We start from the raw sequence: 25311 nt of genomic DNA on the forward strand, positions 1-25311 counted from the left end.
ATACTAAAACACATATTTAGAAACGACTTGATTGCTCAACAATTACAAAGCCTAGACCAAAGTAATGTAAACTACAAAAAACAAAATACCTTCTTGGAACAAATATACCTAGAAAACAAGAATGAGTTTCAACAGCTATACTTACAACACACTACAGAGGTTCAAATCTCCAACGTTTCAATTTTGGATCAGATACCAGAAACACAAATAAGGAAAAAACAACAGTCACCAGAAGTAATGCGAAAAGAAGTCATGCACATGTTAAACACTCAATACCCAACCTTTACACAAATCTATACGGATGCATCAAAATATGCGAATAAATGCGGAATTGGAATATTCGAAGCAGACAATAGCAGAGAAATTAGCATGCATCTTGAAAATGAAGTTTCTATAACCACAGCAGAACTCATCGCTATAAAAACAGCGCTGGAAAACATCAACACTGAAACAACAGTCAGAACATTAATCCTCACAGATTCTCAAGCATCTTGTTGCATTCTAAAACAACAACAGGAAACAAACGAATTTGACGAATTGACTTTCCAAATTCTCAAATTAGCTGATACAAAGAAGACCACCATACAATGGATACCTGCCCATATAAACATCCCAGGAAACGAGAAAGCGGATACCGCGGCCAAACATGGATTATCGAGTCCGTGTATATTAGTAAATAAAACGAGATTCAGTGACAAAACGCTGAAGGCGAAAAAGGAATGGATGAATTCTATCGATAGATGGTATAAAGAATATACAAACACAGCACAAAAAGGATCAAAATTTTATAGATTCCAGTCATCGTTCAACAAAAAACCCTGGTACTGGAATAGTAAACTGAAAAACACACAAATTCGAACCATGAATCGTATATTAAGTGGACATGATTATTCCCCTTACTGGCTCGGAATAATGAGAATTCGCGACACAACATATTGCGATCTCTGTGAAGAACCCTTTACAAGCGAACATATCATCTTATATTGTATTAAATTCAATCATCTACGCAATTACTACGATTGGGATAAATTTACTAATCTTCTCGAGCTATTTCGAGATTTCGATGAAAATCGTATGAAAGAGGTCCTATCTTTCCTTGAAAAAACGAAACTTAAAATCTAAAAATAATTGGCAACATTAAACACGAAAAAATAGTCATAGTCAAGTTAGTGGTGTTATAGAGTAACGTTCTCTGGCCAAAACATTAAAACGAAGAAGAAGAAGAAGAAGAAGAATTGTTTCGAAGCAAAAAGGAATCGTGATCACAGCAAAATCTTGGGCATAACGTGCTCAGGATTTAGCGGATATTTACAGCAAATAAGAGCGTTTATGTAAATCAGCATTCAATCCTTGTCTATTGGCCAGCGTTCTTCAAGATGCTGCTACATTGCTTTCTAATTTACGCGATGGATACGCGAATAACTTGTATTTCCTGAAAGTTTGAGGCTCAAACGCGTTAATGGTTGAGGTGAAAAACTTACACAAAAGTACTGAGTGTACGTGTTTCTTGTATCAACATGTGTGTGTGAGTGTACCTTCCCTTAACATTATGAGGATGATTATAAAGGCTGATCGAGATCAACTCCAGACCAAATCAAAATCTAACATACAGAAAGAATATTCGTTGTTTTTATTGATATTCTATGCGTAATAATCATACAATTTTCATTTTAGCCACTTTAAAATTACATCCATGTATGCAATTGCCTCTTCAAAAATATTACAAGTGGGAATTTCATAGTTGGTCTATTTAAGGACAAAAAAAAAATGAAGAAGCCTAAAATGCAGTTTACTTATAGAGAGTCGACGACGCCTTTTGGAAAAATTAAACTCTATAACGCAAGGATAAACAGCTTTTGGTCACCGTTGTCCTCTTATTCATCCGCGATCTCCAGGTCAATCTTTTCAAATTCGTTCTCTTTGTTAATTTTGGCACAACGTTCCGTCAACTCCTCCTGCAAAAATTAAAAAACAAAACAAAATTAAATTCAGAGGAAAAAGGATTACTCTTTAAAGTTCTCAAGTACCTCCTCCAGCTCCAAGCACTTGCCCCACTCCTGCAGGGTGATCCTGTGATCGTCGTTGGGATCGCAGCTCTCCAGGAACGGAGCGATGCAGTGCTCCAGGGCCATCAGCGGGGCTCGGATCGGGAAAAGTTCATGCCGCGAGACGGAATTATCGTTCGGGTACCCGTCCAGGTCACACCACTTCCAGATCGCTGCATTGGTCCATCGCTTGGTCATGTTGGATTCGGCTTCGTGTTCCATCTCCAGATACGCTTCCGGCAGCTCGTTCCGGACGGCCAAGTCGCGCATCACGTTGAACAGCCACTCGCGCATACGCCTCGGGAAGTCGGACAGATCGTTCTCGGAACAATCCTAGGGAAATGTGGAGGTTTAGTTTCAAGAAATATCATTGTTAAGGTAGTCTTCGAATTACCGGCATGGTTCGGCACTGTCCGTAGTAATCGATGTGCACGTGATGTACTTCCGGTCCTCGACAGCGCGGATCATCCGTATTGCAGAGACAGCGCTGACGATGGACTTCACAGGCCGAATCCCAGGTCTCGTTCAAGTTTGTGCAGACCTTGCGGCGTACATCCACCTCCGAGGGGCACTCCGGGATACAAACGCACTTGGCTTCGGTTCCCTCGGCCTGGCAGATTCTTCCGGCACCGCATCGGACTCCCTTGCACGGATCAACCATCCGGGGAGCATTTTCGATGTCCTCTGGGAAATTGTAGTGCTCGGCAGCTATTTTGGCGGCAAGTTCTCGGGCCAGAGCATCCTCCCGGTCGTACTCTCGCTGAACGTGCTGGGCCTCGATCTGCCTGAGTAGTGCCTCGTCCTCTTCGTCGAATTCTTCCCCGGCCGAATCGTCGTCCATCAGCGAATCTTCGTTCATGATTTGAGCCCTTGTGCCTTGCACCAAGAACACCGATAGCAGCAGCAACGCTGCGCTTAACTCGATACGCCTCATTTTGCGCACCAGCAGCGTTTGTCGTCGTTCAGAACTTTTCTGATGCAGTGTCTACAACGCGTTCTGGGTCATTAATGATGTGAAGATTTTATCGGGCAGATATTCAATTGAAAGAAAGTAGAAGTGAGGAACGAGAAAAAACAGAGCACAATTATAATGAGTGTACCAGATTGGCTGTTGATAAGTTGAAAATCAGACTGCTGGAGTAGAAGTTTTATTTATTTATGATGCTGATTCGCGACCGAATGAACGGATACGATCGGTCTGGAAAATATATTAACATTAGGTTTGCCCTTAGTTGGCAAGCAAAAAATGCATGCTCGAATGATAGAGATGAACTGGCAGCTCCGATTATGTTTCGATCGGACGATATCTTTCGAAAGAAAAGATATTATACTTACATAAATGTCATGATATGATGAAATAAGTCAAGCTTTTCCAAATTTCAGTTTACTTGGAAAAACTACGACTGACCCCAGGTTTAACGTTATATAACCTTAAACAACAGAAAAATCTAAATCTTTGAATGAAGACCTGAACCAAGATGGTCAGGGCTGGAAACATTTTATTAATTTTTGATAAAGTAATGAAAGAATTGTGTTTTGGAATATTGCCGTCAGTCCGCTTAAAAAAACTGGATTTAGAACATCGTACTAATCCGATTCAAATTGATGCGATACCATAATGAACTTCTAGCAATTGACAACTTCTAGTAATAATTCTAGACATGAGAAAGTTTTCTTGGATATGTCTGATTTGATTTAAATTGATTTTAACTTAATTTATCCTCGAGCTTCCAAATATACCAATAACTTTTTTTATGAAGTTCGGTTATGCAGAAATTTCGAAACAGCTCGTAACAAGAACTTTGCAAAACTCTGTCATAAATGCCGTTAAAAATAGACAGTAGAGTGCCCCAGATGACCCGACTTTTGAAAAAGTTATGCGCTGCAGGCTAATATCGATCCTAGGCCTAGTACAAGATCTCATGCCAAATTTAGGCCAGATCGGATCACGGGAAAGGGTCGCTCAACGAGCCGGAAGTCTGTATGACATTTTGAGACATTATGTTCGGGAGAAACATGAAAACCCAGTGTTTATCAATAACTTGCGTTCCCGTTGGCCGATTTCTTTTGAATACGGTTTTTCCGAAAGCCTAAACTATGACACATATTTTATCTGAAGACTGCATTTCGATGAAAGTTAAGATAAAGGAGTTAATAAGCTTCAAAAATGGCCTAACTTTTTTAATGGTGATATTCATAACTGTTAATGAGGCGCCAATATGTTCGACTGCCCCGACTCATTAACAGTGATGACTATCACCCTTAAAAAAGTTAGCCCATGTTTGACGCCTAATAACTTTTTTACATTGACTCTTATCGAAATGCAGTCTTCGGATGAAATATTTGTCCTAATTTAGGCTTTAAGAAAAACCGTTTTCAAAAGAAATCGACTGAAAGGAACCCAATTTATTGATGAAAAACTGGTTTTTCATATTTCTCTCGAACAAAATGTCTCAAAATCTCATACAAATTTCAGGCTCGTTGAGCGACCCTTTCTCGTGATCCGATCTGGCCCAAATTTGGCATGAGATCTTGTACTAGGCCAAGGGTCAATTTCAGCCTGCAGCACATAACATTTCACAGGTTTTAAATTTCCCATACAAATTCGGGGCAGTCTGATAGACAGTCTCTGAGGACTCTAAGGATAGAATCCAGATTTTTTTTTGTTAATATTCTTTTAAACTTTGAACTCCATTCAACAGCGTTCTACGTATCAAGATAACAGTTTTTGCGCATTTACAGTAAGCATTTTAACAGTCCCTTAACAGTTTTCCTTAAACCTCAAAGTTAAAAATTATATAAAAATTAAACTTTCTAAAACCATTCCTACACGTAGATCACATTAAAGGGTGATCGGTCAAAATTTGGTCAATATCTACATGACGTATTTCTTTCAATGTTGCATTTAAAAAACCTGAACACTCCTGATTTTGAAGGTGTGTGTGGAATGTTGCTCCTATTTTGATTTTGGAATTCACTCTTCAGTTGTCGAAATGCCGTCCAAGGAAGAAGAGCAGCTGGCAAAATCGCTAAAAGTTGCCAAACCATCGTTACAAATGTAATTGAAGTGTTTGGAGAACGTTTGTCGACAGCCAGGAAGTCTGGATCGAGGGGAAATCGCAAAACCGGAAGCCGCTGAGACGACAAAAAGAGTTGTCGGTAGTTTCAAGCGAAACCCTAACCTCTCTCTCCGAGATGCCGCAAATAAGCTGGGTGTATCGTCTACAACCGTGCATCGAACCAAAAAACGAGCCGGACTATCGACTTACAAGAAGGTAGTGACTCCAAATCGCGATGATAAACAAAATACGACGGCCAAAGCCCGATCCCGGAGGCTGTACACGACGATGCTGACGAAGTTTGACTGCGTGGTAATGGACGACGAAACCTACGTCAAAGCCGACTACAAGCAGCTTCCGAGACAGCAGTTTTATACGGCAAAAGGAAGGGGAAAGGTAGCCGATATTTTCAAGCACATGAAACTGTCAAAGTTCCCGAAGAAATATCTGGTTTGGCAAGCCATCTGTACCTGTGGCTTGAAAAGCAGCATTTTCATAGCTTCCGGGACTGTCAACCAAGAAATTTACGTGAAAGAGTGTTTGAATAAACATCTGCTGCCTTTCCTGAAGAAACACGGTTGTTCCGTACTGTTTTGGCCGGATTTGGCATCTTGCCATTACGGTAAAAAGGCCATGGAGTGGTACGCCGTCCTTGGGTGTTTCCCAAGGACAAGAACCCTCCCAACACGCCAGAGCTCTGCCCAATTGAGAAATACTGGGCTATATTGTCAAGCGGAGCCTAAAGAAGACCAAAAAAACTGCTAAGGACGAGCAGCAGTTCAAGGCAAACTGGCTTTCTGCGGCCAAGAAGGTGGACAAGGTGGCTGTACAAAATCTGATGGCAGGGGTTAAGCGTAAGGCCCGGCAATTCGGATTTGGAAAAGCGGAAGCCTAACTGAAATTTTTCCTGAATTTTATACTAATTAAACTTGAAAAAGAAATTTTTTAAATAAACGATTTCACCGATTTACACGCGTTTTACCTTGACCAAATTTTGACCGTATCACCCTTTATTTCACATACATGTTTTCTTTGATATTTGATGTTAAATACATTCTCAACAATGGATCCCGATAAAGTACAATATTCACAAACAGTGCAGCGCTTACAATGTGCCACATAATGGTTGCCAGCCTTAGAACAGCCGCGAAGCGTGGTCAATTAAAATTTATTAAAATTGCAATCACATTGCATCAAAGCGGGTTTGCATTACGCTTATTTGTAGTCTGTAGGACTTGGAACGCATGCTGAATGGTCGTAGAAAATAGCTCAAAAAAATCTTTCTCCGATAGAGAGTGCATGAGTGAGTGTTGACGTGATGACAACAGAGCAGCGACGAAGCGGAAATGCATGTTGCCACTTTTACTACTCTATCATGCATTTGATCTAGACGTTTTGTGTTTTTTTGTTCTATGAAGTACAACCAAGATGTCACGAGTTGGATGTGAAGTTGTACAAATGTTCAGAAAAATCATAATTTCCCTCTATTTTTGAAAAAAATATAACTTTTCAACTACAAATACAGATTTCAAAACATTTTTGAACTACCCTTATGAAGTGGTATTTTATGAATCTTTTCATAACGCGCACTATTTCGCTTTCCATTTGAAGGTGCGTTTTTTCATCTCCGCGCACATTTGGAATGACATCACTTTGAGGAAAACAAAGTACCTACTGCAGCAAAATAATCGAATCACAGCTTCACACATTCTGTGCGGAAGCACAACTACTGAGCCAGCATTAAAACGAACAGATGTTTGACAAAATGCTCTTATTATACACATTGCATTTTGATTTTTTGCTTCAGAACTTCGGCTCCATCGCGTGCTTTGCAATTGCTACCTCATTCATAATTCTTGTTTTAAATCCTAGGTAAAAACTTAGCACCTACACGTGAATGTTTATTTTGTTCAAAGATAATAAGTCAGTATAAAACAGTTTAATCCAGAAGATTTTTGACCTGTAAAATGCGTCAAAACGTCCTTGCATAGCATATATTCAGGGCATTATAAAACTACGAGAGAACGCCTTAATCTTTATTCAAATTTTCATTTCGCTATCAGAAAATCATATTCCAAAACACTGGGAAGAACCTTAACACCTTATTTGCAATCCTTGGCCAAATTTTGTCGTTTTTATTCTGTTTGGAAGAAGAGTCAAGAACTCAAAACTGAATTTATGTTTGTTACTTGATTCATCGGCCTTATCGGTGAAAATTTATGTCCTTTTTAGTGAGAACATCTAAGGGGGCATCCATTTACTACGCAACGCTCCTAGGGCGGAGGAGGGGGGTAGTAAGCTCGAGCGTTACAAGTTTTGACATAGGGGAGAGGGAGAGGTATGCTCATCGTTACGTAACGATTTTTTCCACCAAAAATTTTATTTTAATCGCAGCTACTTTGATGTCATGCAATTTTTGCAGAGGAAGGATGAGCAAACCAAGTTTGTTGAATTTGGATGCTTCAACAGCTTCAAAGCCGCAGCCCGTGGCGTGGAGGATAGCCTACAAGTCTTCTAAGGCAGCGGGTACGAGATTGAATCCCGGTCACGACATACATAAATAGTACAATAGTGTGGTATTTATCACCGTTACGTAATTTTCAGAGGGGGTGCGTCGCAGCGTTACGCTTTGTGATACACGCGGGGAGGGGGTCAAAAAGAGCATTTTTGTGTGACGTAATTAATTGAGGCCGCCTGAAGAATTTGAAATTTAATACGCGGATAGAAAGTTAGAAGAAATGAAAGATGGTGAAAATGAGGGGGTAGAATTTTATTTAGAAGCATTATCATCACATATCAAATTTTTGTTCAGCATGGGCTTACAAGGGCATCAATTTTCACCGATAAGGTCGATAAATCAAGTAACAAACAATAATTATGGTGATTGTTCTCTTCTTAAAACTGACTTTAAGCTTTGCAAAGAATATTCCTACACGAGGAGATTTGCTACAAAAAGATAACATAAGCAAAAAAAAATCCAGGTGTGTCTTAATCCTTAAAGATTCTGATTTTCATAATTGGTAGATTATGATAATTGTATAATCTTTATTGATTTTAGAATTTTTTTTTTATTTTTTCTCTCGTTCTTCTTTCACATTCAGGCGAGGCTTTTCAATGAAAAATTTCTGACAGGAGATTCGCCAGGTGTCCGCTAGAAAGTTGTTATCCATTTCCTTCACGAATTTTTAAAAATTCCACCCCGCTAACGGTTCTACCATTTTGCGCACGATTTAACCACCGTATTTTGTTTATTTTATCGGTGGACAGTTTTTTTTATCATTAGGACACGATTCTTTGGTCTGTTTTATTGTTTGTTGGGCGAATCAGACAGAAAAATTGACCTGCTTCACCACTTATCCAATTGAAAGGTTCAGATGACGCTTTGTTAAACCCCTCACTTCACATACATACCTTCATGAAATTGATCATTCTTACTTTTATTAAAATTTAGGTTACTCTTAGATCCTCTAGGACTTCTGAAACGATTTACCACATGAATTTAGATCGCACAGTTGATTTCCAGCTGTTTTGGTGTCTTCAATGGGACTTCTCTAGATTTTTCAAGATCCTTCCCAAACATTTTGGCAAAAAATTCATTAGACGCTATCTCAAAAACTACTTGACAGATCACCACAAAATTTTGCACATGTTTTGCACATCGCATTTTTTCTAATACAGTCCTTAGAGTAATTCTACCTCAATGCAAGTTAGGTTGATGATCTTGACACTTGACAAAAAGTTTAACTAAACAGTTTAACTTTTCAATTTAAAATAAGAGACAAGTGTAGGGCATAGAGATCAAAAGAGGGTCAACAAGATCCAAAAGTTCAAGTGTTCGAAAAACAGTGACTTAAAAATTTAAAAAGATAATATAAAACATTTGTCTGTGCCCTATAGTTTCACAGGCAAATGAGAACTTCTAGTTCAAATGAAATCCAATTTGGAAACGGCCCCTCATGAGGAGGTCTTCCATCTAAACCGTCCAATGCACAATGAAAATTCGGGCCCAAAATCGAAAAAAATACGATGCCGCCGGTTTGTGAGTCTGGAATAGCATTTATCACACGTGAAATTTCCTCAGAAATCTGCCGCTGAATTTAACCGGAGCCATCTGAGTCAACTGTCATTTTTTTCTTTATATGTCCTACCAACATAAAGTTTTGTGTCATTAAAAATTTCATAGAATGAACTGAAAGATATTTAAAACTTTTTTTAAAAGTGCCTATTTACTGGTGAAAGGATAAAAGGACGCGATCTGTTTTGCCCCCTTGCACCCCTATGAAGATGTGATTTTATAAAAATGTTGCTTTAGTACTCACTTGGAAGTCGATCGATTTTTACATAATGAATATAAATTTAAAGCTTAAAAATGGACTCAACCACGCCCAAAGTTCGTATGATTTATTGAATACATCTTTTCAAAAATTAATTTATTTTGAATATCTTTTTCATGAAAGTGGTATTATTTGTTGAATGTAACCTCTGTAGCCAGGGCCGTAGGAAGAACCGACTCATGCGGGGGGGGGGGGGGGGGGGGGGGGGTTTGGTGACTAATTTTTACCTATGATTTTTTGTCTAACAACACACGAAAAAAATTAAAACAAATTAGGTTTGTAACCATATGATTATTCCTTTTAAAGTACTCGTTAATAGTTTTCGTATGAAATTGTAGCTTTAGAGAAGACACGAATGCTACAAGGATGGTAAAGTGTCATTAATAAAACCTTAAAAAAGTAACTTTAGAAAAGTTGTCCTTAGCCTAAAGGGTGAGCTAATTTTTTTTTAATAAAGCCGCTTGAAACAAAATATGAAATTTGCTTTCATCGATGGTTGAAATTTTTGAATTTGTTTAAAAGTCTGGTAGATCAAAGTTAGTTGATTTAAGCATAAAATAATTTCTGTTTAGGGTAGTCTACAATTTCTTTTAAAAAAACTTATTCAATACTCAAATCAAATAAGCCCAATTTTCTAAACTCATTTGCAAATTCCAAGATTCTATCTAACCTTTGATGAAAATTAATAAATTTTTCCGAAAGAAAAAAAACAGTAAAAGATACACAATTTTCTAATCAAATTTGCTTGATGCGAAATTGAACTAAATTTATGATTTTAGTTTGAAATTTAGCTTTTAAAAAAGCTTCAATATTAATAATTTTAAACAATACTCCGAAATAAAAAAAAAAGATTTTTAAGGTGAAGATCAGGTACATGTTTCTTAAACAGGAAATATTTTTCATAAAGAATCAATTCCATACTAAAAATCTTGTGGATGATTTTTTTTCAATATAATTTAGGATATTTTACATGAACCAAAATTTAGAAAATAAACTCAAATTCTACTTTATATTTGTGATTTCCAGCTGAATTGTGTGTACAAACTTATTCTGATTCAAAAACTTTGAAATCTGGAAATTGAATTAACAAGCAAATTTTTAGGTTTATGTTCTCTTGAATTTCTCAACAATATTATGTTGATTGAAAAACTGATTCACAAGCTAAATCTTTTTCTAAATTTTAAATCTGAATTCTATAAACCTGAATTCAAAAATTGGACTTTGAATCTGTTTCCGAATTTCTATACGATTTCCGAAATGTACAAAAATATGATTTCCGAATATAGATTCCAGATCAGAATTTCATGACTCAAATCTTAGAGCACTCATGAATCTTTTATTTAAATCCTGTAGCGCTGGTTTATCTTAATTCATTATTTCTATTATTTATTTTGGATCGCCACTTAGAAGCTTTGAATGTTAAAATTTTGTGTTAGAATAAAGTTTAAGAACTTCGAATTTGAATATAAAACAAATTTCTTCTTTTTTCCATATTCGGAAAACTTTTATCAAAATATTGAAAATCCATTTGATTTTCGAAAAACATGATTCAAATTTGATATGAAATTCAAAACCGAACTCGAACAAGGATTCCAAAGCAGATTTTCATTCCTGATTTCTTATGATTATTCGAACTGAAAATCAAGAATCTTAAACTTGATACAAAATCAGAAATACGAAAATATGTAGAAATAGAATTTCGGTTATAGGAATATGGAGTCAGAACCTCCAAAATGGGTTTAATTTAAAATTGTATATTTAGACCTGAATTTCTATGATAAGGTTACCAAATTGCCCGGTTTTAACCGGATTGGCCCGAATATTTAATATAAAATTTGGAAAACGTCCGATCCGACACGGTTGCCCAGATTTCATTGGAAAAGCCCGGATTCTCATTCTCATTCTCATTCTTAAATCAAACTTAAAAGAAACAAATTGTATTGTAATATTTTTTATTTATGCGTCCAAAATTTTTGCAGCAATTTTCAAAAAATTATCATGAAAATTTTTTTAAGTTTTTTTTTATGATTTTTGATGGGCAATTGCTTGGTTTGCCTGGTTTTGCCTGGATTTGGTAGACAAATTTGAAATCAAATACCAGGATTTCGCCAGGTTTTTATATAAAACAGCAAAATTTGTCCCGGTCCGGATGCGTGCTGAAAAAAAATCTGACAACCTTATTTTATGAAAAACTGTAGCAGAATTTTGAGTTTGAAATGGAGATTTGAGGTTTTTTTTTTATTAGTTTGTAGTTCAGATAGTTACTCTTGAATATCTTTGCTCTATAAGTATAATTTAAATATGAATTTAAAATTTTGAGTGGAGAGTAGTATACCTCGCTTGCTTTTTTGGACACTCATGGGGGGGTTTAACCCCCAAAACCCCCCCCGTTCTTACGGCCATGTCTGTAGAATTTCATCAATCTTCAAGAAACATTTATTCCACATTGAAATCTTTTCCAACAATTTTCCGGCTGAAAAACTGGCCACGCCAGCGATCATGGAACTCGAAATGTATTGTACGTTGCTAAAGTTTTGTGCAGGGACCAATTAAAAAAAACAATTTTTCTTTCCAAAAATGAATTTTTTCAAATGTTTTGATCTACTTCTTCATGTTTCATCCAGATAGAAGGTAGGGTTCTTCAGCATTTGAACACGAAACAGTGATGTAACTCACATACATTATAGCTGATTTCTTTGGTTAAATAAGCGTCCTCCTTAAGGTGGCTCTTATCTCCTCCAGTTATTCAAATATCGTAATTTTACAAAAACCTGATGATTTCACATTGAAAAAAAAAATTTCGTATACCTGCCTACACCAATAGGTAGTAAACCCTTAAATTTCACTAAGTTCGTCTTTGGCAAATGAATCAAACTTTGTTCAAAATTAAAAAAACGGTCACTAAATATGATTCATCGGCTAACTGATCATAAGAAATCGTTGCCCTCTTGATCAACTGCAAATCTCCGAAATAAAATTCGAAGAAATTTGTTTACAACAAAACCTAAATACACAAACTTCTGATTGATTTGTTGATCCGTACATGTGGAGCGTTAGTCAAAGCGGAAAGGAAATGGATATATGTATGTATAACACGTATATTTAGCTATATGTTTGCCTAACCTTGAGGGACGATCTTTTACGACGATCGTCAAAACTATCATCATCTGCCGGTTGGTTGTCGAAAAACGTTTTCTAGGTCATAAGATCGACTTGGATAAGCGGAAAATTTTGTTGTTGACTAATATTTGTAATATAATTTAAGATCATTTTTTTTTAAAGGCTTGCCTTATACAACACAAAAAATCTCTAAAAATTACTATAAAGAGGGAAAAAAATTATAGTTATTTAAATTCATGGCAACATCTTAATCGTTCTTTGATACATTTGAATACATGAATACTTCTATTTACAATCACCAAATTTTCTCATGTGAAAATATGACTGCAAAACCTTTTTTGTTTTGACACCGTTTACGCATTCGAAAAGAACCTCAAAATCCTTGAACTTTGATGTTATCGCCCGGATGGCTATACATAATGACGAAACTTTCCTCAGTCTTTTGACTGATTTCTTCCCAACAATCGTCTCATTTCAGTCACGATCATGTATGAATCCTTCCGTTTCAAGCTGGAAACTGAAGCAGCAACATATTCGTATGCGTACAAAATTCGAACAGACAGAAGACAAAAAAAAACAATCTGTTCGGCTCATGTGAAGCTTATCAACAAAAAACGCTCCACATTCATCACATGTCGGTTTGGTATTTTTTTTCCTGTTCTTTCCGTCTTCCCATGAGCTGAGCGATTGAAGACCACACATCCCGCGATAGGAACTGCACTCGTCACAGTTTGATTTCTGACTCCATTTCCTTCCGAAATCACATAACTCACCGAATAGTTTGTTTAAACCACTCTTTACCTGCACTAAATCAAGTTTGTACTTGAACACGTTACACCATAACAAAAATATACACAACACTTTACACCTCGTTGAACATTCTGGAGTCAGTCACAAACTATCAAAAGAAGCCGAAAATTTTAACCTTACGCCTATAAGCATATGCATTTGAGTCGCGGCTTACGCGTGGAGTCATAAATTTTCTGAGCCGTTGCTGGGTGTTGGCGTACTGCACTTTCTCAGTACGCCAGCCTGCAGTTGTTAACGATCGATCGGTTCGTCCTAAAAATAACAATGCAACAATCCCCTATCTTCAATGTTTCTCGCATTGGGAGCAGCAGAGGAAAAAAACCAATCTTTAAAACATTTGCATTGCTGCTCAACCCACCCAGAATATGTATTATTCGTTGGTTGCCCACACTTACTTACTACAGGGAGAGAGAAAGAAATTACACTTCCAGAATAACCGGATAACGATCGTGTTGTGAAAAACGGAGGAAAACCAAGCGACGATCTTTACCGTACGAGCTACAGGACTCGACTGAGCTCGATGAATGAACTAGTAAGTAGAAGTTCATACACAGCATCCAGCCATCCCGATCCGTTGATGATCGTCATTATCATTGTTTCGGTTACAGTGCAGAATACTTTTCTCTGTACTCTGGAACGTTGTAAATGTAACTTTCATTTAGCGTTGATATTTTCCCCAGTTACAAAGATACCTTCTCAAGAAGAAAGGGATTTTTTTTTTCTTGCTCATAACATTACAAATAACCAACCTGCTGGAATTGATGATGTTATAAACTATTATTCAGAATACTCAAAATTGTTTCAAAGTATTGATAGATTTGAAGTTTTTTGAGCTGGGGCTTGCTATCAACTACGGTCCATCTGCGGCCCCTCCTGGCCAATGGTTTAATGGTTGCACTCAGTGATTGGTTCGAGATGATCAACATTGCACAATGAACCAAAATGAAAGATAGCTGGGAACAAGCAATACAATCTCACTGTACAAGTTTGAGGATCTTCTACTTTCAAATGAACCAATAAAAACGCCGGCCAAGTCCGTGTAGTCGATAGAGGAAGGGAAGTGCAGCACATGTGATGATTTATTTTGCAGGAGACCGGCTGTACGCCATCCATCCACAAATCTCACGCTGAATGTTAGGGGACAAGGGTAATGTGGCATGGAATATCACTTCGGTAAGCGATTGGCCACGGGAAAGCTTCGTTCCTAAGCTCCTAAACTTCCTAAATGTCCTATTAAATCTAATGATTAATCCTAAAAATGCGAGGTTAGCAGTATTCGACAGCATTCGACTAAACTGAATAATAATAATGTTTAAGTTAATAATGATAGAATTGAAATTTCAGAACCAAACTCATTACAAAAGCAATCCGAAAAAGCTGTGTATTTCGAAATAAAAATCTTGAGACCCATTTAGTTAACTCTATGGAGCCGCCCAATAATGTTAGCCCTCGAGGTTATAATTTAAAAATACATTTCTTTTTGTAGTACCCTACCATGGATTCATGTTCCAAAGCTATTAAAAGATCACGATTTTTGAAGCTATGATTGCAGAATGATCTCCTGCTATATAAATTGAAATCTTTTTTTGATCAGTCGAACTTTCCACGTCTCAACTTTCCACCGGTTTATAAGGCATTCTTTTCATAACAGCTTCTTCTATTTTTGTTGAAAATGTTTTAGTGAGAGGGAAGATTAAATTTTCAAAAACTTGAAGATATTAATCATTTTAATACGAAAAATGTTTTAAAATATCGACTGTAGTTTAGAAGGAGTCGGTTATTTTTTCAACAGTTTTGTTTGATTTGTTTCGTTGAGCTCTTCAAACCTTTTATAGTAGAAATGTTGTATTCATTGATTTTATGCGATATTATACTTTATTTCCCCATTCGTATTTTCCATTTTTCCCAAGTTCACAGTTAGCATTTCAAGGATAGTTTTTTATGCACTTTTACCCTTTCTATTCCGGATAGGGTCTAAATTTAGTTCACCAGATTTTTTTCAGCCAGACAAATCCGGGCAATTTTATATAAATATTTTGCGAAATCCGGGCGTTTGATTTCATAAATGACGACCACAAATCCAGGCAATAACCGGGCAAATTTTGTCAAAACCCAGAAATTACTCAACAAAAATGAATAAAAAAAAATTTTTGTTTCACATTTAAACTCATCAACAGATTTTAAATTGTATTTTAGGCTTCCCAAAGGCATTTCATGAATATTTTTATAAAGCATTGTTTTAGAGACACTAATTTCAATTTTCCATGAAATCCGGGCAACCGGGTCGGACCGGACTTTTCCAAAATTTTGTATAAAATAGCCGGGCAAATCCGGATAAAACCGGCAATCTGGCAACCTATGACTAAATATATGACTTGAACTGTACCTTCCAGATGCGATATCCCAGGAACAGTTGAAGCTAGATACATGTAATTTTCTGACTTTTCATAGAATGAAAAGCTCTACAATCCTTCATTTTTAAATTCCGATTCTCCGGTGCATAGGGCCGTGGTGAAAGACCTCCACTGTTGACGATCCGGAGCCAGCGTCTTCACTTGGTCCCAATCAAGATTCTCGTCGACAGTTCGGATTTCGGCGGCTAGGCTTCGCCACCACGAGTTTCTGGGCCTGCCTTTTTTCCGATGTCCTTCCGGATTCCCAAATCTCGTTCTCATGTTTACGCAGCGTGTGCCCAATCAATCTCCACTTACGCTCCCGAATCTCGATTTCTAGCGCCTTTTGATGACGCCGGCGATGTACTTCCTCATTTGAGATTCAGTTGCCTAGCCACCAAGCGCGGATGATATTCCGTAGACAGCGGTTTACAAATACTTGCAGTTTTCGCGCCGTTACCGCATATGTGCACCGTACAGCAACACGGATTTGACGTTTGAGTTAAAGATTCGAATTTTCGTTCGTAGACGTGACGTGAGTGTCAGATGTTCCGGAGACTCGCAAATTGCAAATCGGGCTTTTCTGATACGGGTTTCGATGTCTTTCCTCCATCATACCTTTAAACTGGAGGGATTTCCAGTGTTGATCTCCATCGACTTGGTCTTTCCGACATTGACTTTGAGACCTGCTGCCTTGGAGCTTTCGGCGAGGTCGTCGAGTTTGCTCTGCATATCCGATTGAGTTTGGGCTAGCAAAACAATATCGTCAGCTAGGTCAAGGTCGTTCAGTTGCTCCATTGTTGAAGGATTCCACGGAAATCCTCGGTTTGGTGTACAGTCAATCGACCCAGTCAGAATCTAATCCATTACGATTAGAAAAAGTAACGGTGATAAGATACATCCCTGTCTCACTCCAGCAGTTACCGGGATTGGATCGGACAAGACACCGTCGTGCATGATCTTTAACGAAAATGTGTCATACTGTGCTTCTATGAGATGGACTAGTTTCTCTGGGACTCATCGTCGCCTTAGCGCCGCCCAGATGTTTTCTAGGTTCAGTCGGTCGAATGCTTTTTCGAAATCAACGAACACCAGCAGAAGAGAGTCCTGGAATTTGTTGATTTGTTCCAGTATGATTCATAGCGTTGTGATGTCGACACAAGTTTGTCCACACAAGATCGTCCGGATCGGAATCCAGCTTGTTGCCGTCGGAGTGTAGCGTCGATTTTTTCCGGGATCCTGTTCAGGATCACTTTGCAGAGCACTTTGAGGGTTGTACAGATCGACGTTATGCCTCGCCAGTTACCGCACTCTGTCAGGTCTCCTTTCTTCGGGACCTTTACGAGGATACCCTGCATCCAGTCGGCCGGGAATGTTGCAGTATCCCAGATGTCAGCGAAAAGACGGTGCAACATTTGTGCTGATAGGGCAGGGTCGGCTTTCAGCATTTCAGCAGGGATGCAATCGATCCCAGGTGCTTTCATGTCCTTGATTGCCGCTTCTATTTCAGCCAGCGAGGGCGCTTCCCAGTTGACGCCATTAATGCGACTTACTGTTGGCCATCACTATTCGTGACTCGAAAGAGTTGTTCGAAGTGCTCAGTCCATCGTTTGAGCTGATCCTTTCGATCGATCAATAACAAATCCGCTCGGTCTTTCAGCGGCATTCTTGCATTAGTCCTTGCACCATTAAGCCGGCGAGAAATGTCACAAAGTAATTGAATATCTCCAATGCTGGTGGCCCTTTCTCCCTCTTCGGCTAGGGAGTTTGTACAGGCGGCTCGATTCCGCCTTTGCCTTTCTCCGATCGTCGATCATCCTCCAAGTTTCATCCGACATTCATTCACTTCTTCTTCCATTGGGACAATGGGATGAATCATCCAATAGGATGAAAATCCCAGCAAAAAAAACTTCTTCCACAAACTTTACCGAGAGTACCATGGCTCGTCGTGATAAAGGCGGACGTCGTATCGACACCCAACTTTCCCCTTGCCGTTGGACACGCGCAACTCTCAGTCGTATCTCGCCAAGGACCAGGTGATGGTCAGATGTAATGTCTGCGCTTTATTTGTTGCGGACATCAAGACGACTCCTCCATTTTCGGCTGATGCAGATGAGGTCAATTTTAATTTCTGTTCGGCCATCTCGGGATACCCAAGTGACCTTATTTGCTGGTCGATGGGGGATTTTGTTGCCACCAATTTTACAAACAGATCTCCGTTTTCGCTCATCTGTCCTAGAACATGGCACCCCATGATGCGCTCAAGGTCCTGATTGTCGGAGCCAATCTTTGCGTTGAAGTCACCCAAATGAATTTGAATGTCACCCTTCGGAATTTTCTCAACCACGCTGTTCAGTTGACTGTAATACTGCTCGTTCTCCTGCAAATCGGGAACGTCAGTTGGCGCATAACACTGGACCATTGTAAGGTTTCTAACCCGTGTTCTGAATCTGGCTACGATTATTCTTTCGTTTATCGGTTCCCATCTAATGAGGGCCGCGTAGGTCTGCGGGCTTAACAGGAAACCAACTGCTCGTTCCCGAGTAGCATGTTCTCCTCGTATGCCAGAGTAAAGCAAGACTTGCCCGGATTGTGTCTTGTGTTCTCCAGTATTAGGCCAACGGACTTCGCTCAGTCCCAGAATTTCAAGCTCTCTAGCAAGTTGTTCCAGTTTGCCTTGTTGGGCAAGGGTTAAAACGTTCCAAGTTCCAATTCTAGTCCGTGTTTTCATGCTAAAAGTCGTCGCCAAAGTTCCAATTCGGTTATTTCTTCTCTCAGTTTCTGTAACAATACAAGATATCAGGACTAGTAGGTTGTTAGCCTAAAGTCCCTATCCCGCGATGGGGCTGCCATCTTGGATTTAGCTGGCGGGAGCCGCATTTCATAAATTCAGCCGCTCGCTGCGAGACAGACGCTGTTTGAGCCGCCATGACCTGGAGAACAGACGCTCGGTTGTTGTTGCACGCCGTCCCTGACCTGGGGAACAGACGCGTGCGTCCACCTTCTCAGTCTGCATGCGACCAAAGCATCCACCGGGGTTGGGTACCCGATCTCCGCTTAGGTTACTCGCATCCCAGCCGGTACCACGGGGAGGTAGAGATAGGAGTTGTGAATAAGAGGTGATATGACCACTATGGGGTCTCGTGTTGCACATTATCCACCGTTTACCAGCCATTGCAAATGAGTCCCAATGGGCTAAGTTTATCAAAGCTGATTTCAGATGCACGGAAAATGAAAAAAGGTAAAATTTATCGAGAAGCGAGGTGATTTCCCATTCACTGATTTGAAAGGTAATGCTAGTTGGTTTGATTGGTTTCTTCAGTGCAAAAAACACGATCGTTCACCTTGCTAAGCCGGCAAATTTTACCTTTTTATTATTTTCCGTGTGTGGCAAGTACTTTACAACTAATTTTAACATCCTCTTCCCATCTTTTTTATGGTAGAAATAAGTTTCCGTAAGTAGTCACGGTAGCCAGCGGCCTTGGCTTAGAGGTTAGAGCGTATATCTTCTCAGCCAGAGGTCATGAGATCGAATCTCGGACACGGCATATATAGTATGGGAGAGTGGGGAATCATGGGCCACTTTTTTCGTTGTTCCATAACTTCTTTATTATATAAGGTAAAATGAAAATAAAAAATGGTATGGTTTTCTACATTTTCAAGGTACCACAAGGTTTTTTTTTAATTTTTAATAAGTTATTTTCCCCAAATTCTGACTGTTTTAAAAAAAGCAATATTTTTTGGATTTTGAAAAAATGCTGGAGTATCGTGGGCCACTAAATCCAAATTGACCAAATAACATGCAAAGTTTATGGGTTGACCCAAAACTGTGATTTCATAATTCATTGCCTTATTTTAAAGCAATTTCAGATGATGAAATAAAAAAGAGAGCTGTGTATGATCGAATAGATTCCAAAACCTGGTTCGCGAACGTTTTGGCAAAATTCCTTGTATAGATGGAAAAAATATTTTTCATAACTCTTCATTTGGCATAAGAAAAGTTTACAGATAGGGAAAACGTATTTTAAGTTCAGAATGTGTATAAAAACATAAAAATATAGGTGGTTAAAGATGTGTGGCCCACGATTCCCCACAAGCTATGATTTGCAAATTGGTTGCGTTTGTGTGACTTATTGATGTTTCATCAAAAACTCCTTTTCCACGTGAAAGATCAAGAAAAAACTAAGATCATAAGGGTTTGAGCTTATTTTTGTTATGAACTTTAGGTTCCCCATCGATGCAATTAGCGGGTGTATTTTTAATTATGAAAGTAAATTTTTCTAACTTCTTTTAGCTTGATAAATAAAAGAAGCATATGATGCGTATTTATGTCAACAACATATAGAAATATATCAGCACCAACACGTGAAAAGGGTCTATGTTCATTTATGACGTTTCGAGAAAAACGCGTTTGAATATTTTGCAATCTTTTTTAAATCGCTAATTAAAATTCACGAGGAATCTTCCAAGTCTATATGGTCGAAACGGTGCGTAGGATCATTCTAAATATGTTTTTATCGATACGACAGTGTTATGATGGAAAAATAGCCCGCAATTGTTTATAGACCCTGTGCGTCCTGCTTCGGGCAAAGGAGTACTTACAGCTCGTATATCTAATAAGCTCCTTCCTGACATTGCCGGTGGTAACGCTCGGCTAAGGATTCCTGGCGCTGGGAGGAAATGCCCGTTGCTTGCTGTACTCTCGAGTTCGAGTCTCGCTCGAAGGAAGGGCACGATGGAACTGGCGGGCGAGCGAATGACCCAGAAGAGGGATGGATGAAGAGCGATGACAATATGGGTTTATTCACTCACACCTGGGCGAGGGAATGCGTCTGTCATTCAAAGGGTGGAAAGTTAGCAGCGTCCCACTCACGCTCATGATGCAACTGTATATTGTCAAACCACAGTCGACGTCATCGGGAGTTAGTCGACTAACGAGGGGCTACTTAGTAGCAACGCTATTGTATTGTAGAATAACTATCTAACTGCGATAATAAAGTACTATGCCATATCGACGCCCCACATCCCCCTTCCACTCCAAAAACAAGAAAAGATAACCATATAACCAAATTCAGATCGCCTCTTTGACAATTTTTTTGTTTTAGAATATTTCAAAAAGAAAATTAAGGCTTTTACACCCTGATCAAATGTTATTCCTGGTTCGTGAATTGATGTTCAGTTCGGATGACACTTTGATTTACGCATATTTTGATAGGTTTCATTTTTGCGTGTGAGGACGGATGTAAACAAAACGGAAAACTAAACTTTGTTTAGAATGTAAACAAGTCGATACATCATTGGATTTTTGTTTTAATCAATCGTTTTACAAAACCAAACCTCGCGACTTAACTTGTTCGTGCCACAAATTTGAATACGTTTTCTATGGTAAAGACTGCATTTAGTAAGTCTATAAATTTCATTCGAAAGATTTAAGGTTAATCGTTGTATGCAACTATATTTGGGACTCCACAAATTTGGCTCTACTTCATCAATGGTTTGCAGGAGATACAGATTGCCAGGCATCAACTCGTTACGCAGAGCAAAGATTACCGATTGGTCGGCGGAGATCACACGGCCTATGCATTCAGGAGTATCAGGCATACCCGGTATGATGGATATATGGGACGCGATATCGGAAAACAGAAGCAAACGGATCCAAGTAGTTTCCAAAGCAACCATTGGCGATTTGATAAGACTGCAAGGCCTGGATCCAAAGAACGAATTGAACACTTCAGACTACCGTGCAGAAGGTAATGATTAGATGCATTCAATTGCACCGGCGAGGGTGTGGAAAAGTTTTCTTGTTTCTTTCTTTTTTTTTTTAGATACTCGAATTTATACAAATAAACACTCTAAACGGAACGACATCAACGCGACAATGAACCTACAGCGCAGAACTTCAATATTTGTAGGAAATAAGCTCCAAAGAATGCGGAAATTGCTAGATCTAGAAGAAACGTTCAGTCGACGGTTTTTTTGTATGTTCATCTGATTTCGTTTAAGGACACGAGCACTTGGGCAATCTAAATGCCTGCATCGGAGCTGAGTTTTGTTTTCTATGGCGATATGACGTATGCAAATGTGAAGATGGCAGTGGAAAATCAAAGCGGTTCTGCACGTAGTTTTGGATCGTTCGGATCGCAGCTATTACTATGCGATGCCGGGGTTCTGGACGAAACATCCAGCTGGACCAATCCTAAATAGTTCCTCTTTTAAATTCAGAACAGACTTATGGAAAGAGGTAGCCAAACCTGGAGCAAACGGCGCGTTTCTGTATTGCATCGCCATGGCTATTTGTCGAGCGTACTGGTGCCCCCCTTCTCAAGACGGTCTTATGCGTTATATTCATTCTGATCCTGTACAAGATAAAAGTTTAGAAATACTGCGAACCACCAGACGAAATGCTTCATTTGTTATTATAGTGATTCGATGTGCAGAAGTCACGATTTCCTATTCTCAAGTTTGCTACAACCTATGTTAATCCTGGAACATAAACAAAAGATGAACACAAATGCTGATTCTTCAATATTCAATCATGGTGACAGTGACCGACGTGTGAATGTATGTGCTATCATAGCGAAATCATTCTGCTCTCTGGAAAAAAAACTAGTGGTAGGCATTCCAACAATATGAAGCTGTGCTTTCATGTACAAACCAGAAAACGTGTTCCTAATTCTGATTCGAAAAGTCTGGTTAAGCTTAAGTAAAGAGGGCGCTGCAAAAACAATAGAATAAGCTAAAATCTGAATCCAATCATTTGGGGTTTCCTTGTTTAAAATTCACTTGGACTACTTTGTCAGCCAGGCTAGTCCGATCTGAAGGAAAAGGTCAAATCTTTATTGCTTACGATTGCCCTTGCAATATGACTTCGTTCGTTCTATCTGTTCGATCAAATTCATGTGAACTGGATTTAATTTAAAATAACACTTCGAGCTCTCCAACATTGTTTATATGAGTTTTATAACACGATCATTACAGTTTGTTTTTTTTTCTTGTACTGGAAACGTTCCGTTCTATATTTTTTCAACTAGACGGCAAAATAAAAGTTCCGGAAGTAAGTGGAAGTAGAGTTAGCTAGCAAGTGCACAAGGCCGTTTATTTGTTCGCTGCGTTTCTCTAGCAGAAACAAATTAGGGGAGTCTGTATCACTTGAGGCTTTGAATCTCTCAAAACAAAAAAAAAATCTTCTTTTTACACGAAATTTAAATAGGATAAGGTCCTCATAGCAATCTCAAACACATTATCTTTGAGAGTTTATTCCGCGCTTTGCAAAATTGAAATTTCAAAGGTCTAGCTTGAAGGAAGTTAGTTCCTATAGGAAGAAACCCACGTCGTGCCTTTGAACTGTCTTTAAATCAGGCGGCTGCGTTTCTAGACTGGCGTTACGCAAGGCAAAGGCCTTCAACGTGCTATTAAACTCTCATTATTTCTGACATCCCACTAGACATCAAGTCAATTCAGGACATTCAACTAGGCGGAAGCTCTCATCGCGCCATCAACTTTAAGTAACACTGAGCGAAAGTACACAGCGCATCATCAACTCTGAATTAAACCAGGCGGAAGTCCTCATCGCGCCATCCATCTTTCGGAATACTAGGCGGAAGTCCTCATCGCGCCATCCATCTTTCGGAATACTAGGCGGAAGTCCTCATCACGCCATCAGCACTACGTCATACTAGGCGGAAGTCCTCATCGCGCCATCAATTCTACATCATGCTTGGCGGAAGTCCTCATCGCGCCATTAATTTTCCAATACTCGGCGGAAGTCCTCATCACGCCATCAACTCATATCATACTAGGCGGAAGTCCTCATCGCGCCATCAACTCTATGTCATACTTGGCGGAAGTCCTCATCGCGCCATTAATTTTCCAATATTAGGCGGAAGTCCTCATCACGCCATCTACTCATGTCATACTAGGCGGAAGTCCTCATCGCGCCATCTGCTTTGTATTAACTAGGCGGAAGTCCTCATCGCGCCATCAACTTTACAACATACAAGGCGGAAGTCCTCATCGCGCCATGTGCTTTGTATTAACTAGGCGGAAGTCCTCATCACGCCATCTGCTTTGTATTTACTAGGCGCAAATCCTCATCGCGCCATCTATTTTCCAATACTAGGTGGGAGTTCTCTTCGCACCATTCGTTTCACACGAAACGGAAGTTAACATCGACTCTCTCAATTTACACTTAATCATTTTTTTTTAGAAAGTGTCAACGACAGTCTATTGATATACGATAATAGGTCTGTTATACGGAAGAGATCAATATTTAGAATTAATCACAATATTAGCATTGCACTGCATCAAATATTCAAAATGGCCACCAAACAGCCATTCATTTAAGTACGTAAAATTTCTAATTTTTAAGTGATAGATTCTCAGGCTCGCTAAAACGTGTAAAATAGTGAATATCCGGCAGGATCGCCAATTGTGCGTCCTGCTTCGGGCAAAGGAGTACTTACAGCTCGTATATCTAATAAGCTCCTTCCTGACATTGCCGGTGGTAACGCTCGGCTAAGGATTCCTGGCGCTGGGAGGAAATGCCCGTTGCTTGCTGTACTCTCGAGTTCGAGTCTCGCTCGAAGGAAGGGCACGATGGAACTGGCGTGCGAGCGAATGACCCAGAAGAGGGATGGATGAAGAGCGATGACAATATGGGTTTATTCACTCACACCTGGGCGAGGGAATGCGTCTGTCATTCAAAGGGTGGAAAGTTAGCAGCGTCCCACTCACGCTCATGATGCAACTGTATGTCAAACCACAGTCGACGTCATCGGGAGTTAGTCGACTAACGAGGGGCTACTTAGTAGCAACGCTATTGTATTGTAGAATAACTATCTAACTGCGATAATAAAGTACTATGCCATATCGACGCCCCACAGACCCTAGCTGGAATATGAAATTCGTCTAAATGTTTTATACACCCTTTGCTTTGTACTGTACTTCTCATATGTGTGAGTGAGATGGAGATATAATTTCCCCTATTTTTTGACAAAGGCTTATGGTTCTCGCTATAGGAGTGAGTGAATAGCATTCTTCCCCTTTTAATGTTTTGCTTCAAGACCGTTTGCTTTGTTGTGGAGTAAAGGGTGTATAAAACAATCTGTGTGAGGAAAATGTCATTTTTTGGCTCTGATTTTTTTAGATCCTTTACTCAAACTGCATTATGAATCTTACGAAAACTGAAAAACTAAAAACGGTAAGTAGAGCTCATATTGGGCTATTTGAATCCACTGAAAACGGGTTTTGTTTACTTTGTCTTTTATACCCTTTTCACATGTTGGTGCTGATATGCTCACGCAAAGCGACGACGATGAAAGTTGGTTCGAGATTTTTATCTCAACACACATATGAGATATTCAAAGTGGCCCACGTTTCCCCATGGCCCACGATACCCCACTCTCCCCTACTTCTTCTGGAGGCTGGCGGTTCTTAGCTTTTAAAGCATGGTAGCTGCCACTTCTGGAGGTTTGTATGCTTGAGTACTTAGATATGGATGGACCTTTCAAGGGAACATACGTTGCACTTTAATCTCTTGTGTAAACTAAGG

At 39.2% G+C, this 25311-nt stretch overlaps 1 protein-coding gene and 1 long non-coding RNA gene across 3 annotated transcripts; one reads left to right on the top strand and one right to left on the bottom strand.

The window, feature by feature from the left end:
* Positions 1-1607: 1607 nt before the first annotated feature.
* LOC129753582 (SPARC) lies at positions 1608-13889 on the bottom strand. 2 transcript variants are annotated; one of them, XM_055749416.1, is made up of 4 exons: positions 13764-13889; positions 2440-3042; positions 2028-2378; positions 1608-1955 (listed from the first exon to the last, which is right to left on the bottom strand). In XM_055749416.1, the coding sequence occupies exons 2-4, from the start codon at positions 2977-2979 to the stop codon at positions 1875-1877; spliced, it is 972 nt and encodes a 323-aa protein (XP_055605391.1). In that variant the 5' UTR covers positions 2980-3042; positions 13764-13889; the 3' UTR covers positions 1608-1874. The 2 variants fall into 2 exon arrangements, with proteins under 2 accessions (XP_055605391.1, XP_055605398.1); XM_055749423.1 differs by having other exon boundaries at positions 13768-13877.
* Positions 13890-21037: 7148 nt separating this feature from the next.
* LOC129740580 (uncharacterized) lies at positions 21038-22263 on the top strand. Its single transcript, XR_008736295.1, has 3 exons — positions 21038-21162; positions 21264-21511; positions 21587-22263. It is a non-coding gene; the product is annotated as an uncharacterized LOC129740580 (long non-coding RNA).
* The last annotated feature ends 3048 nt before the right edge of the window (positions 22264-25311 follow it).

The sequence above is a fragment of the Uranotaenia lowii genome, chromosome 1 (genome assembly GCF_029784155.1).
Source record: "Uranotaenia lowii strain MFRU-FL chromosome 1, ASM2978415v1, whole genome shotgun sequence".
Taxonomy (NCBI): domain Eukaryota; kingdom Metazoa; phylum Arthropoda; class Insecta; order Diptera; family Culicidae; genus Uranotaenia; species Uranotaenia lowii.